The sequence below is a fragment of the Bos indicus x Bos taurus genome, chromosome 5 (assembly GCF_003369695.1).
Source record: "Bos indicus x Bos taurus breed Angus x Brahman F1 hybrid chromosome 5, Bos_hybrid_MaternalHap_v2.0, whole genome shotgun sequence".
Lineage (NCBI taxonomy): Eukaryota > Metazoa > Chordata > Mammalia > Artiodactyla > Bovidae > Bos > Bos indicus x Bos taurus.
In genome coordinates, this window is record NC_040080.1 from 659065 (window position 1) to 672062 (window position 12998).

Genomic DNA, 12998 nt, shown 5'->3' on the forward strand with positions numbered 1-12998 from the left:
GCGCCAGCGAGGCTCCTGCTTCCTCCTCCCCTGGCTCCTCGCTGTAGGGGCCTCTCCCGCACTATTGGGGAACTAATAATTGCCCTCCTCTCCCCCGCAGGGTGGCTACGACACTGTGCACACACCTGTGTGTCCCAGAAAGTCTCTCCCCACACCAGGGCCGTCACGGGGGCGCCGCAGGAGGCCAGGGAGCCCAGCAGCCTTGGCTGCAGTGCATCCTCGCTGGGCTGTGTTGCGGCCCGGGGGGTGGGTCCATGATGCAAGAGCTAACCTGACACAGACACTGTGCTGTCCGCCAGCCTCATCCCCTGTTGTGGTGTCTTCCTGAGCCGGCCCCGTGGCTGCCGTGAGCTCGTGGCCACGAGCCAGTCTGACTGACAGTAAAGCCCACGGGACACTAAGCTGGACCCTGGACCCGCTGCCATGGGCAGCTTGGCCTCCCCATGCGGGCCTGCAAGGCCCACCTGATGTGGGGTCCCCAGCACAGGGACCCTGGCTTTCGTCTCCCAGCACCTTGTCTGGGCCCAGGGACAGCGCCCGGGGGTGTCCCTGCAGTCTGATCCTCAAGTAGGGGGTCCCCACCTCCCCACAGGCCACGTTCCCAGGCGGCCCTCGGGTGGGCAGGGGCACATTCCCTGCCCCACCCTTTCCTCGGGGCGGCCGCCTCAAGACCTCACGGGCTTTCTGGGTCTTGCTTTGTAGTGGCGAGGCCTTCATCCCCAGTTCCAGAAATCACTTTTCGCAGTGCCAGGCTCTGCTGAACAAAATCACCTCTGTAAACCCTCAGACCGAGATCGACGGGCTTCGGAACATCTGGATCATCAAGCCTGCAGCCAAGTCCCGCGGCCGAGGTGAGTCTCAGCCGGGCGCCAGCGTGGACAGCCAGCCTGGGGGTGGGGGCTGGGTGCTGAGCTCCCTGGGGGCACCAGACTCACGGGTCCCGGGGAGCAGGCGTCCCAAGAACCTGCTCATCACAGCTTCTGTTCTGCCAAGTAATTAAGATTAATTAGAATGTTCCATCGCAGCTAGACTAGTGTCCAGCATCTGGGGGGCCTGGTCCTTGGGTGGTCGTGAAACCCCTAGAGGTGCCCGTCCTGCGCCCCTCGTGAGCCCTGTCCCTGGTGACCCCTGGCTCCAGCTTTTTACTTCTTCCTGTGTCACGGCTGTGACCGCGTCCTCTTCTTTATCCCTAATGGTAATGTGGGTTCTTCGTTTAAAAATAGAGTTTGAGGGTGACTTTCTAATCTTACAAGCGCTCCCAAAGAACCTTCTTTCGGTTGCATTTTTTTTGTCTTCTGTGAGGGATCATTCCCCTGGGTGCTGACTTAAATGCTGAGCTTACTTATTCCCAAGCGTCCTTCTGCAGCTTGGAGATTCTCAGGCTGTGGAGAAGCCTTCACAGCACCGCCCTGCCTGCATCCTCTTCATGTCATGGGGTGTCCTCTCTCCTGCCGGGGTCCAGCCCCGGTGGATCCAGGGAATTCGAAGCGGGGACGGCGTCGGCGAGGAGCAGGAAACAACTGCTTAATTAAACGTTAATTAAGGATATAAAGAGTAATAGAATAAGGATAGCTCAGTGAGGAAATTCAGTGGAGAAAAGAGGCTGAAATAAGGATAGCTCAGTGAGGAAATTCAGTGGAGAAAAGAGGCTGAATAATTCAGCCAGAAGGTAAGAGAAAGAATGACATGGTGAGACCAAGTTTTCGGTGAACAAGGCCCCGCACTTTATTTTCCAAAGTAGTTTTTATACCTTAAGATATGCATAGAGGATAATGGGGGAAGGGGTAGAGTCATGCAGTAAGCCAGGCTTTCTTCCTGCAAACTTATCATATGCAAAAGTTTAGGTGATTTGCATCATCTTCTGGCCCGGAGGCCTTTTTCTCTAAAGGTGATTATTCTAAAGTCAGGCTCCAGCCTCCAAAAAGCATTAGATAAAGTTGCATTCCTACAGAGCAAAGGTGTGGTGGGCTATAACAAGAAAAAGAATTAATTCAAGGGTCCCAGGTTACAAACATTAAAGCTACTATTTACACCAATTATATTAATCAATATATAATTATATTTTTATTATTTATTTTTATATTATTATATTATTATATTATTATATAATAATATATATTATATTGTATATAATATATTATTATTTATTAATTAATTATATAATTAATCAATTATATAATATATAATCAATATAATACCTGCCAGGGACACAGCAGGTAAGGGATATGGAGACTTAGCAGCAAACATTGGCCCAACAAGTGAAAATCCCTTCACCAATACAATTTCTAATCAATCTTTTAACTGCTCAAAGGAATCTGTATTTAGACAGTTTAGAACATCTCATGCCTCTCACAGTTGGGAGGCTCTGAGCAATCACATGTGGCCGGAAAAACCTATTCAGGCAGGCTAGAGGACTTCCAAGGGAGTTTGTAGGTTGAAACACTGTCACACCCAGGAATTATTAACTGGAGCTGTAAGTTAATTCTTTTTTCAGAGAGAGGTAGTGGGGGACAGCCCCCCGTAAAGTCAGAGGTGTAGGTGAGAGCACAAAGCAGAAAGTAGGCAGACTCTGGTTTTGGGGGTAGATTGCTCGAGAATTTCCAGGGAGACTCCTGAGGCTTGATCCCGCCTTTGCGTATGCCGAGCCTCCTTCCTCATGACCTTTGCCGGGGTGGAGCTCGCTCCCCGCATCTCCCTTAAAAAAAGACAGTACCTGATGTCTATCTCCGTGGATATCACCTTTTGTTTGCACATTCTATTTGCCCCTCGGGTTATTTGAGGAGTTTTATCATTGTTGTAAATTCATTAGCAGTTACTTCTTATGTGATTTTTAAAAATCTTTATTGATAATAATGTGCGACATTCCTACATTCAGTCCTGAACATCTCCCATCCTGAAGCCTTCTCTTTCTTGGGCTTCCGCCTGCTCTCAGCCTGCACCCGCGGGCTGGGGCAGAGCCGCCCCCTCCCCACCCCCACCCCCCTCACCCCCCCCACCTCCCCCCCCCCCCCCCCCGCCCCGGCTTTCCTGAGCCCAGACTTTCCTCGCACTGGCCACGCTGCCCCCTTGGGAATGCGCCACAGACTGCTCAGACCCTGCTGGTCAGAACCGAATGCACCCTGTTCTGCCTGGTCACTGGCTGTGCCCCAGCCCCTTCCCCTACCCTAGTGCCCCCTCGACCTCTGCCCTGCCCCACAGCCCTGCGCCCCACACCCTATCTCCCAGCCCGGTGCCCCCATCCTGGTGCCTCCACCCAAGTACCGCAACCCCCGACCCCTGTTCCAGTGCCCCCACCCCTGACCCCACCCTTGACCCCCACTCTGATGCCCCTGATCCCTGACCCCTATACCTGACCCATGACCCTGACCCCACCCGACCCCCACCCCAATGCCCCCGCTCCCTGACCCTACCCCTGACCCCTGACCCCTGACCCCACCCCGATGCCTCTGCTCTCTGACCCTACCCCTGACCCCCAACCCCACCCCTGACCCCCACCTGATCCCCACTCCAATGCCCCCGCTCCCTGACCCTACCCCTGACCCCCACCCCAGTGCCTCTGCTCCCTGACCCTCTCCCTGACCCTACCCCTGACCCCTGACCCCACCCCGATGCCTCTGCTCTCTGACCCTACCCCTGACCCCCAACCCCACCCCTGACCCCCACCTGATCCCCACTCCAATGCCCCCGCTCCCTGACCCTACCCCTGACCCCCACCCCGATGCCCCCGCTCCCTGACCCCTGACCCTGACCCCACCCCTGACCCCCACCCCGATGCCTCTGCTCCCTGACCCTACCCCTGACCCCCAACCTCACCCCTGACCCCCACCCCGATGCCCCCTCTCCCTGACCCTACCCCTGACCCCTGACCCCTACCCTGATGCCCCCGCTCCCTGACCCTACCCCTGACCCCCACCCCGATGCCCCCGCTCCCTGACCCCTGACCCCCACCCCTGACCCTCACCCTGTGCCCCTTCTCTTCTTGGTTCAAGACAATGTCAGGGATCTGCAGCTTCGTGCTAGACTCTGGTTTCAGGATGGCAAGGTTTCAACCTGCCGTCACAGAAGAGCCAGGTCTCTGTTCTGTGAGGAAAGCTCCCTCGTGTCCTTTGACCCTGGCCTTGCAGGGGGCATCCCCCACCCACCCCAAGAGCCAGACTGTGCCCACATTGCGGCAGCTGCCTCACAGCCAGTCATGTCTCCTCACGCTTGTCCATCACAGGTGGCAGGGAGGATGGTGGGGACTTTGCCTCGTGACGCGGTTCAGGCTTCAGGGGTGTCCCAGCAAGGAAGGCGAGGGCTCCGGCCCTGTCGGCAACATTAAACGCTGCAGCCCAGGGACACCAACCCCCGCCTCCCCCGCTGCCCCGTCTGTCCCGTCACCCTGGGTGTGAGCCTCCTGGGCCCTCGGAGCCCCTGGAACAGCCCAGAGCTGCCTGCTGGTTTCCCAGAGGCCACAGGCCGTCCGCCCCCCCACCGGTCCCCACTCCCCCCGCCCCGGCCCCCGCCCCGGCCCCCGCCCCACCCCCAACCCCGTCGCCGTGCTCCCCCCCGACTCCCCCACCCCAGCTCCGCCGACTCGGTCCAGGGCTCAGATGGCTGCTGCCTCCTCACGGGGCCTCTGTTCACACCCCTGCCCTCCCTGTCCTCACGTCCTCTCTGAAGCCCCGGGCTGGCCTCGCGGTGGGGAGTGAGGGGGTTGCCCTGGCTGCGGCCTTGACCACGAGGGCAGAGCCCCTGCGCTGTGCCCCTGGGGGTCCACGGGCAGCACGCTGGGGCTCGGGGCTGAGCGGCGGCCTCTTGCAGACATAGTGTGCATGAACCACGTGGAGGAGATCCTGGAGCTGGTGGCTGTAGACCAGCCGCCCGCCAAGGACAAGTGGGTGGTGCAGAAGTACATCGAGACGCCGCTGCTCATCTACGACACCAAATTCGACATCCGGCAGTGGTTCCTGGTCACCGACTGGAACCCGCTGACCATCTGGTTCTACAAGGAGAGCTATCTGCGCTTCTCAACACAGCGCTTCTCCCTGGACAAACTGGACAGGTCGGTGGGGTCAGCTTGGCACTCTTCAGGGCGAGTTCCCACCAGCACTGGATTGCCTGGCTGGTCTCATGTGTCCGGTGGGGCACTGGGTCCTGGCTGGGGCCAGGGAGGTTCTGCAACCTCCCTCTGCAAGGGGCGGGCTCTGGCCCCCTGCCCATCAAGGCCAGGGCCCTGCATCCCCAAGGGGCATGTATGTTCTCCAGGAAATCCTAAAAGCACCGTCTGCCACGTGCTCAGGGGCACTGGCTGGCATAGAGCCGCCCTCTGTGGTGGCTACCACTGCCCATGGGGGAAGCTGAGGGGCCAACCGTGGTCTTGCACTGACCCACGGGGGCCGCGCTCGGGGTGCAGCCCTGCCTTCTGCACTGCCCGTGCGCTCAGTCCACTCAGCATGTGGGGAAGGACAGGAAGGGCTCCTCTGGGAGTCCCCTGGGGGCCAGCCCACCGAATTCTGCAGTAGCCCCTGCAGGGCCTTCTCTTTGTGAGTCCCCAAAGCCCTGGGTTGGGGGTCCTGCAGGTCGGGGAGTTGCTAGAGCGTCCCCAGGAGAGGCCAGGGTGGTGCAAGGGGCATGGTGTGTCGAGGTGGTGGGGTGCCAGGCAGGGGCTCAGACCTCCAGAAATGGGTGCTCCCCGGTGGGTGAACCTGCCGCCCACCAGGGCCCCAGAGTAGGCAGGCTATGAGTGCAGTGAGGATAAGGGAGGCCACCAGCGAAGTCCCGGGAACGTGCCATTCTCCTGGACAGGTCGGTGGGGCCACCTCGCTGTCTGAATGGAGGGCCAATGGGGTTCTGCTTTGTGGTCGCACTCGGGGCGCCCAGGCTGCACAGGCGTCTTGGTGGGGGATACGGGGGAGTCCATCGGAATCGTGAAGGCCGAAGGTTGCTTAACGGAGACCTTGCGGGACAGGGTTCCCTGTGCTCAGGCTGGAGCTGTGAGTACACCTGGAGTCGCCTGGCAGGAGCAGGCTGCTGGGACAAGTCCCGGCCGGCAGCTCAAGGAGCACATGGCCCACCAGGCCAGGAGGACCCGGAGGAGGATTCAGGATTCTGGGGGACTGGGCAGTGAGAGGTCCCCAGGGCCCCTTCCAGCCTGCCAGGCCCTGCCAGCTGTGGGCTGTGTACCCGGCAGGCCTCCACTGTCTCTGAACTGTTTCTGCATCTGGGAACAAAACCCTCACCCAGGCTGACAGAGCCCCTGACATTGTTTTGAACTGTGTCCGCTCCAGCAGCACGTCTTCAGGGTCCGGGGGCCCACCCTGTTTCTTGTCTTGGGGTCACAGGGGCCCACCCTGTTTCTTGTCTTGGGGTCACAGGCGGGGCCCCACACCAGAACCAAGTGGCAAAGGACACGCTAAATGAAAATGACTGACAGGGCACGTATTTTACGGTCTCCTATAGATGCTGTTCAACTTAAGTCTTATTTAGAACAAGGCCAGGGTATACATGAATTCGCTGAAATTTTCGATTAGTGAATCTCTCTCTTGGGGGCACCAGCCCTCCCCCAGCGGCAGGAGGGGAAACAGCTCCTAGGGTGGGACTTGCCGGCGGCCCCTCGTTGGTGGCCCGGGGCTGGTTGGCTTCTACGCAGACCTCCCCTCCCCCAACGGGGCCCCCCAGGTTGAACAGGAGAGGGGACCCCTTAGGGACCCACCTGAAGCCGCCCTAGGCTAGTGGGCAGTGTCTGTGGGAAGGGCTGGGGTGGCGTCTCGGGTGGGGCCTCGGGCGGGGGCGGGGCGGGGCCTCGGGGCGGGGCGGGGCCTCGGGGCGGGGCGGGGCCTCGGGGCGGGGCGGGGCCTCGGGGCGGGGCCCTGGGCGGGGCCTCCGCGTTTCGGGCGGGGTCGGGGTCAGGGCGGGGCCTCGGGTCTTGGGTGGAGTCAGGGGTGGGGCCTCGGGTCTGGGGCGGGGCCTCCGCGTCTCTGCCCTCGGGAAGGAGAGGGGACTGAGCAGCTGACACCTGACCCCAGCCTTGCCCCGCAGCGCCATCCACCTGTGCAACAACTCCATCCAGAAGCACCTGAAGAACGACAAGGACCGCAGCCCCCTGCTGCCCTGTCACAACATGTGGACCAGCACCCGATTCCAGGAGTACCTGCAGAAGAGGGGCCGCGGGGCCGTGTGGAGCAGCGTCATCTACCCGTCCATGAAGAGGGCCATCACCAACACCATGAAGGTGGCCCAGGACCACGTGGAGCCACGCAAGAACAGCTTTGAGCTGTACGGCGCCGACTTCATCCTCGGGCGCGACTTCAGGCCCTGGCTGATCGAGATCAACTCCAGCCCCACCATGCACGCGTCCACGCCCGTCACAGCACAGCTGTGCGCGCAGGTGCAAGAGGACACCATCAAGGTGGTGGTGGACCGCAAGGCCGACCGAAACTGCGACATCGGCAACTTCGAGCTGCTATGGAAACAGGTGTTGGGGGTGGGGCGTCTCTCTCCCGCTGGCCACCTCGGGGTAGTCTCTCCGCTCATCCCGGGGGTCTCACGCGGCCCAGCTGGCCTTTGCCGTTCTTGCAACCTCTCCTCTGCAGGCACCTCCTCCTCTGTGATACCAGGCAGGACCGGGGTCCCTCTAGGCCATTCCTCTTCTCTCCTGCAGTGTCCTCCCTCCTCCTGGGGTGAAGATCCAGCCTTCCTTCATGGGTCTTTACAGGGAGCTACTCCCCTGGGGAGCCCTCCTGCAGGCGGGGCAGCAAGACCCTGCGACCTGGCCTCCCTGGGGTGGGGGGACCCAGGGTTAGGGTTAGAGTTAGGGAAGTGTGGCTGGGGCTTCTCCCTGAGGCCTCAGACCTGACCGAAGACTGGGAAAGGGCCTGCCAGCCCCCCTGACCTCGCCCTCCTGTCCCCAGCCTGCAGTGGAGCTGCCCACGTCCCAGGGCTCCGACTTGCTCGTGGAAGGCGTGGGCATGAGGAAAGCCAGGAAACCGATGCCGGCGATCCCCAGCGTTGACGTTGTGCCTCCGCTCTCGGACATCCATCCGCTGAAACAGAGGTGCCCCTCGGCCATGCTAGACCTGGGCGGGGGACCCCCACTCATGGCTCTGCACCAGGACTTCACACTGAAAGATGGACAGGTGCTTCCTTGCTCCTTGCCTGTGCACTTACACAGGCTGGTGGAGAGGAGCGCTAAGGCCAAGAGTGGCCACAGGGAGTCCGGCGGGAAGATCGAACTCCCCTCCTGCACCTCTCGGCACCCAGACTATAAGGCTCCCTGCCCCACTCTCGCCAAGGCCGAATCCGACAGACACTCGGATCCAAACTCATTACATGTGCACCCACTGCCATCCGTGCTTCCAAGTGTGAAGACAGTGGAGGGTGCTCCGTTTCAGCCACCCAGACCACCAGGTAACAGCGTGGAGCTTGCGCCTGTGCGAGCCTGGGGTGCGTATCTTCCAGGACAGGGCAGGGCCTCTGGTCTGGGCACTGGCCTCAGCTCGGAGCACCTGGGCCTGGTCAGGTTGTCGGGAGAATGGGGTCCTACTGCAGCGGTTCTGGGGCCCCCTGAGCACCAGGTGCCCCTGCACAGGACCAGCTGGGCGACAGCCTTCGCCCCTCTCCCTGGGGGATGTGGTGCCAGTGAGGGGCTGTGTTGGACATTTGAATAACACCGCGTGCTGGGGGCGGGTGGTGGCCAGCACAGGGCCCCGTGCTGTTTTCTGAGGCTTCTGATGGAACAGACCACGTGTGACCCAGGAGCCTGGCCTGGGGGTGGGCTTCGAGCACAGGCAGACGGGTGTGGGCAGCCCCTGGTCTCTAGGGGTGGCCTGTCTGTGCAGCCCAGGGCTGTTCCAGCGGTCCCAGCACCCACGTGTGGTCGAGAGCGTAACTCCATCCAGGGCCACGGCCCCAGCTGCTCTGCCCCAGGTGTAACCCCTCCACGGACTCACCAGGACACTTGCACCTGCTGTGTTCCCGCCACCCAGCTGGGCTCTCAGTGTGTCTGTCTCCCTCTCCCTGGCACTAACAGCCTCTTGGCCGTCTATCTCCCTGCAGATCATAAGCTCCCAGGGGCTGCATTTTTGCTGCACCCCTGCACCCGGGCTGTGCCGGACACCTCGCAGATGCTCAGTACATGCGTGAATCGTGCCCTAGAATTGCCAGCTCCAGGCACGAGGAGCCAGTGCTTTCAGAGCTGGCAGGGCCCTCGGAGGCCACGTCCAGTTTCACCCGCTTTCCTCACTCCGTGTCCAGTCTGTCGCCGAGGCCTGTCAGCCCTGCCACTTGGCAACTTACCTCTCCGTGAGGGCAGTTCCCACTTGTTTTCTGTAATACACTGTGCTTCCTCCAGGCATCTTCCTAGGAGTGAGTGGCAAGTAGACACACACACCTTCAGCCTAAAAAGCAGTATTAGCTGCTGTAGCAAAGTCCCTCCAACTTGGTGGCTCAGACCATGTTTTTTCGGAAGACCAGAGGTCCAACTCCGAGGGCTTGGCAGGGCCGGGCTCCCGGAGCCTGGAGGGCCTCCTGCGTCCTGCAGCTGCTGGCGGCCACTGGCAGCCCTTGCTCCTTGGCTTGCGGACGCATCACGCCGCCCTCTGCCCTGCTTCACACCGTGCTCTTTCTGTGTGTCGTTCTGGCCAGAGTTCCCGCTCTTTTAAAAGGACAGCACTTGTTGGATTGGGTGTCACCCTCCTCTGATGTGACCTCATTTTACCTTGATTACATCTTCCAATAAGTCAATTCCAAGAGTCCAGGTGGACATGAACTTGGGGGGCGCGTACACTGGGCACTGAAAGCGTGGCGGGAGGGACTGCGCGCTGACCACGCCGTGCTGGGCCTCGGCTGCCTTTGCAGCCAACGCTTGGTGCTGACAGGGGTCTTGTTTGCCTCTGGAGGAGGTGATGGTGTGCATTTGCTTTCTCCTGTTTACTAATGAAATGGCTTGTTTTCAGACACACACCGGCCATCTAGGTCTCCTGTCCTGAAAAGCGGGTCTTGGTCTGATCGTCTTGAGGATCGCAGATCTTTCTTGCTGGTGTGCAGGGGTGACAAGCATCTACTCTTGGATTCTCCTCCTTTTTGAGTTGATTTGTGTGGCAAACGCTGTCTCCCACTTTGTGACTTTTCACTCCTTGATGGTAACTTTGGATATAAAGCCACGGTGTTGCTGTACTTCAGTTGCTTAGTCGTGTCCAGTTCTTTGTGATCCCATGGACTGCAGTCTGCCGGGCTCCTCTGTCCGTGGAATTGTCCCAGGCAAGAATACTGCAGTGGGTAGCCATTCCTCCTCCAGGAGGTCTTCCCGACCCAGGGATCAAACGTGAATCTCCTGCATTGGCAAGCTGTTTCTTTACCACTGAGCCACCACGGAAGCAAAAGTCACCTTAATTTTTAATAAACTCCAGTTGGTCCAGCTTTTCCTCCAGTTGGTGATTTTTGCGGCTTGTCTCCTTACCCTGAGGCCGTGAAGACCTCCTCTTCTGGAAGCGCTGCTGTGGCGGGCGCATACATTCCACTCTTGAAAGCTCGGCTGACTTGGCAGGTGGTGAGAGAGGGAGAGCCCAGCGCCCCCCCTGCCCCCCACCCCCCACCCCTGCACTCCCCCCCGCCCCGCTCCCCCCGCTCACGGCAGGCTCTTCTGGGCTTTTGGTCGGCTCCACTGGTTGGTCTGTCTGCCCTGGGCTAATGCCACAAGGTCGTCATAACTGTAGCTTTGCCGAAGGTCTTCATGCTGGTCAGACAAGTCCTATAACCTTGCTTTCCTTCCTTGAAAATGCCTGGGCTGTTCTGACGCCCTAGGCTTCCATTCAAGTTACAGGATTAGGTTGTCAAGATCCACCAACATAATTTTTGTAGTTAAAATTTTTTAAATGTTTATTGATATTAAAGCCATCAGTTTGGTGAGAACTGACTTCTTTACATTACTGAGTCTTCAAATCTATGAATGTGATATATCTATTCGTAAATAAATCCTTTAATGCCTTTCAATAAGCTCTTAGATTTCTTTGCCATGGTATTGCACTTTTTTGTGTTGAATTTAGACTTACATATATTTTATTTTGTATTCTATTTTAAATAGTATCAAACTTAAAAATATTTTCCTACAAGGTTGACAAAGAAGAAATTGATTTTTGTGAGTGGATTTTTTTTGAAAATCCAGCTATCTGGTTATCATTTCTATTAGTTCATTAATGTATTTGGAAATTGTATTTTTAACATGGACAATTATATCAACTAGTGAGTTTTCCTTTTCCCTGCAACCATTGTAGCTTTCATATCTTTTTCTCATTTTATTGAGTGTCTAGGACCTTGTTCATTCATTCCTTTTTCTCATCCCATTGGATCTCAGGTGCAAGCATTCTGATTAATAGTGATTCTTAGTTCATGACATGGTTTCGTTCTTCGTCCTTGCATGGCCTACTTTTATTTAGGTCATTTTGATAGTGTAATTAGAACTTGCACACAGGTTTTAATTTGGGTTTCAATGTGGCCAAAGTTATCAATCTTTCTTTTAGTCAATGTTATTTTGTCTCAAGGAATTTTTCCTTACCTTAAGGTTTAAAACTTTATTTACCTACATTTACTACTAAGAGTTTCAAATTTTGTTTTCAACAAAAAAGTCCTAATCCATCTGGAGTTGACTTTTGTATATGTTGTGAGGAAAGAATCAAATTTTATTTTTGTCTCTGTAGATAATTTTTAAATTATTTATTGAAAAAAATCATTTCTATCTTCTTGTGAAAATAGTGCTGCACATGTGTATGCGAGTGTGTGTGTCTGGAGTCTCCGCGTACGCGAGTGTGTGTGTCTGGAGTCTCCGCGTACGCGAGTGTGTGTGTCTGGAGTCTCCGCGTACGCGAGTGTGTGTGTCTGGAGTCTCTGCGTACGCGAGTGTGTGTGTCTGGAGTCTCTGCGTATGTGAATGTGTTTCTGGAGTCTCTGCTCTGTTCACTGATGAATTTGCCCCCTGCACCAGGGCCACACTTTCCATGTTTTCTGTGGGACAAGTTTCCTCTCTGCTCGTCTTCATAAGAGTCTTGGTCTCCTGACCTCATTCTCTTCTATATAAATGTCATAATTGTTTTATCACGTCCAACAAAAGTCTCAGTAGGATTGTTGGACTTGCACTGAATTCATAGATCAATTTGGGGAAAATGGATAAATGAATGAAATCACGTCTTCTGTTCATGAACAGAACGTGTCTCTCCATTGACTTAGATCTTTATTTTTTATTTTTTAATGTCTATTTTTAGTCACTTATTTACTTGGCTGTGCTGGGTCTTCGTTTAATGTTTATTTTTAGTCACTTATTTATCTGGCTGTGCTGGGTCTTCGTCGCAGCATGCAGGGTCTTTTAGCTGTGGCGTGTGGTATCTAGCTCCCTGACCAGGGGCTGAACCCGAGCCCCTGCATCGGGAGCTTGGAGTCTTAGCCATCGGACCACTAGTAAGTCCCTAGATCTTCCTTAAATTTTAGAATTTCTGCATCAGAGATTATCTACATTTTTCATTCGATTTTTTGTTACTTGATATTCAGATACTACTGCACATAATGTCATCTGTCTATATAAATTTTCTCATTGTTTGTTGCTGGCATATAGAACGAGATTGATTTCTATATATTAATTTTCTATCTGCACATTTCTAAACTCTGTTGTTATTTCTGAAAATTTGCATGTTTCTTCATTTGAGATTCTATGTATAATTGTTCTACATAAATAATTATATCTTATGCAACTTCAGTTCAGTTCAGTCACTCAGTCGTGTCCGACTCTTTGCAACTCCATGAACTGCAGCACGCCAGGCCTCCCTGTCCATTACTAACTCCCAAAGTCCACCCAAACCCATGTTCATCAAGTCGGTGATGCCATCCAACCATCTCATCCTCTGTTGTCCCCTTCTCCTCCTGCCCTCAATCTTTCCCAGCATCAGGGTCTTTTCAAATGAGTCAGCTCTTCGCATGAGGTGGCCAAAGTATTGGAGTTTCAGCTTCAACATCAGTCCTTCTGATGGACA

The 12998-nt window shown here is 56.1% G+C and overlaps 1 protein-coding gene across 1 annotated transcript in view; it reads left to right on the forward strand.

The window, feature by feature from the left end:
* The window catches only part of TTLL8 (tubulin tyrosine ligase like 8), a 58815-nt gene that overhangs the window by 27274 nt on the left and 18543 nt on the right, over positions 1-12998 (forward strand). Inside the window, exons 10-13 of the mRNA XM_027540461.1 lie at positions 703-851; positions 4804-5044; positions 7021-7456; positions 7893-8388. Of these exons, the coding sequence (XP_027396262.1) occupies positions 703-851; positions 4804-5044; positions 7021-7456; positions 7893-8388 (1322 nt within the window). The remainder of the gene's footprint in view (positions 1-702; positions 852-4803; positions 5045-7020; positions 7457-7892; positions 8389-12998) is intronic.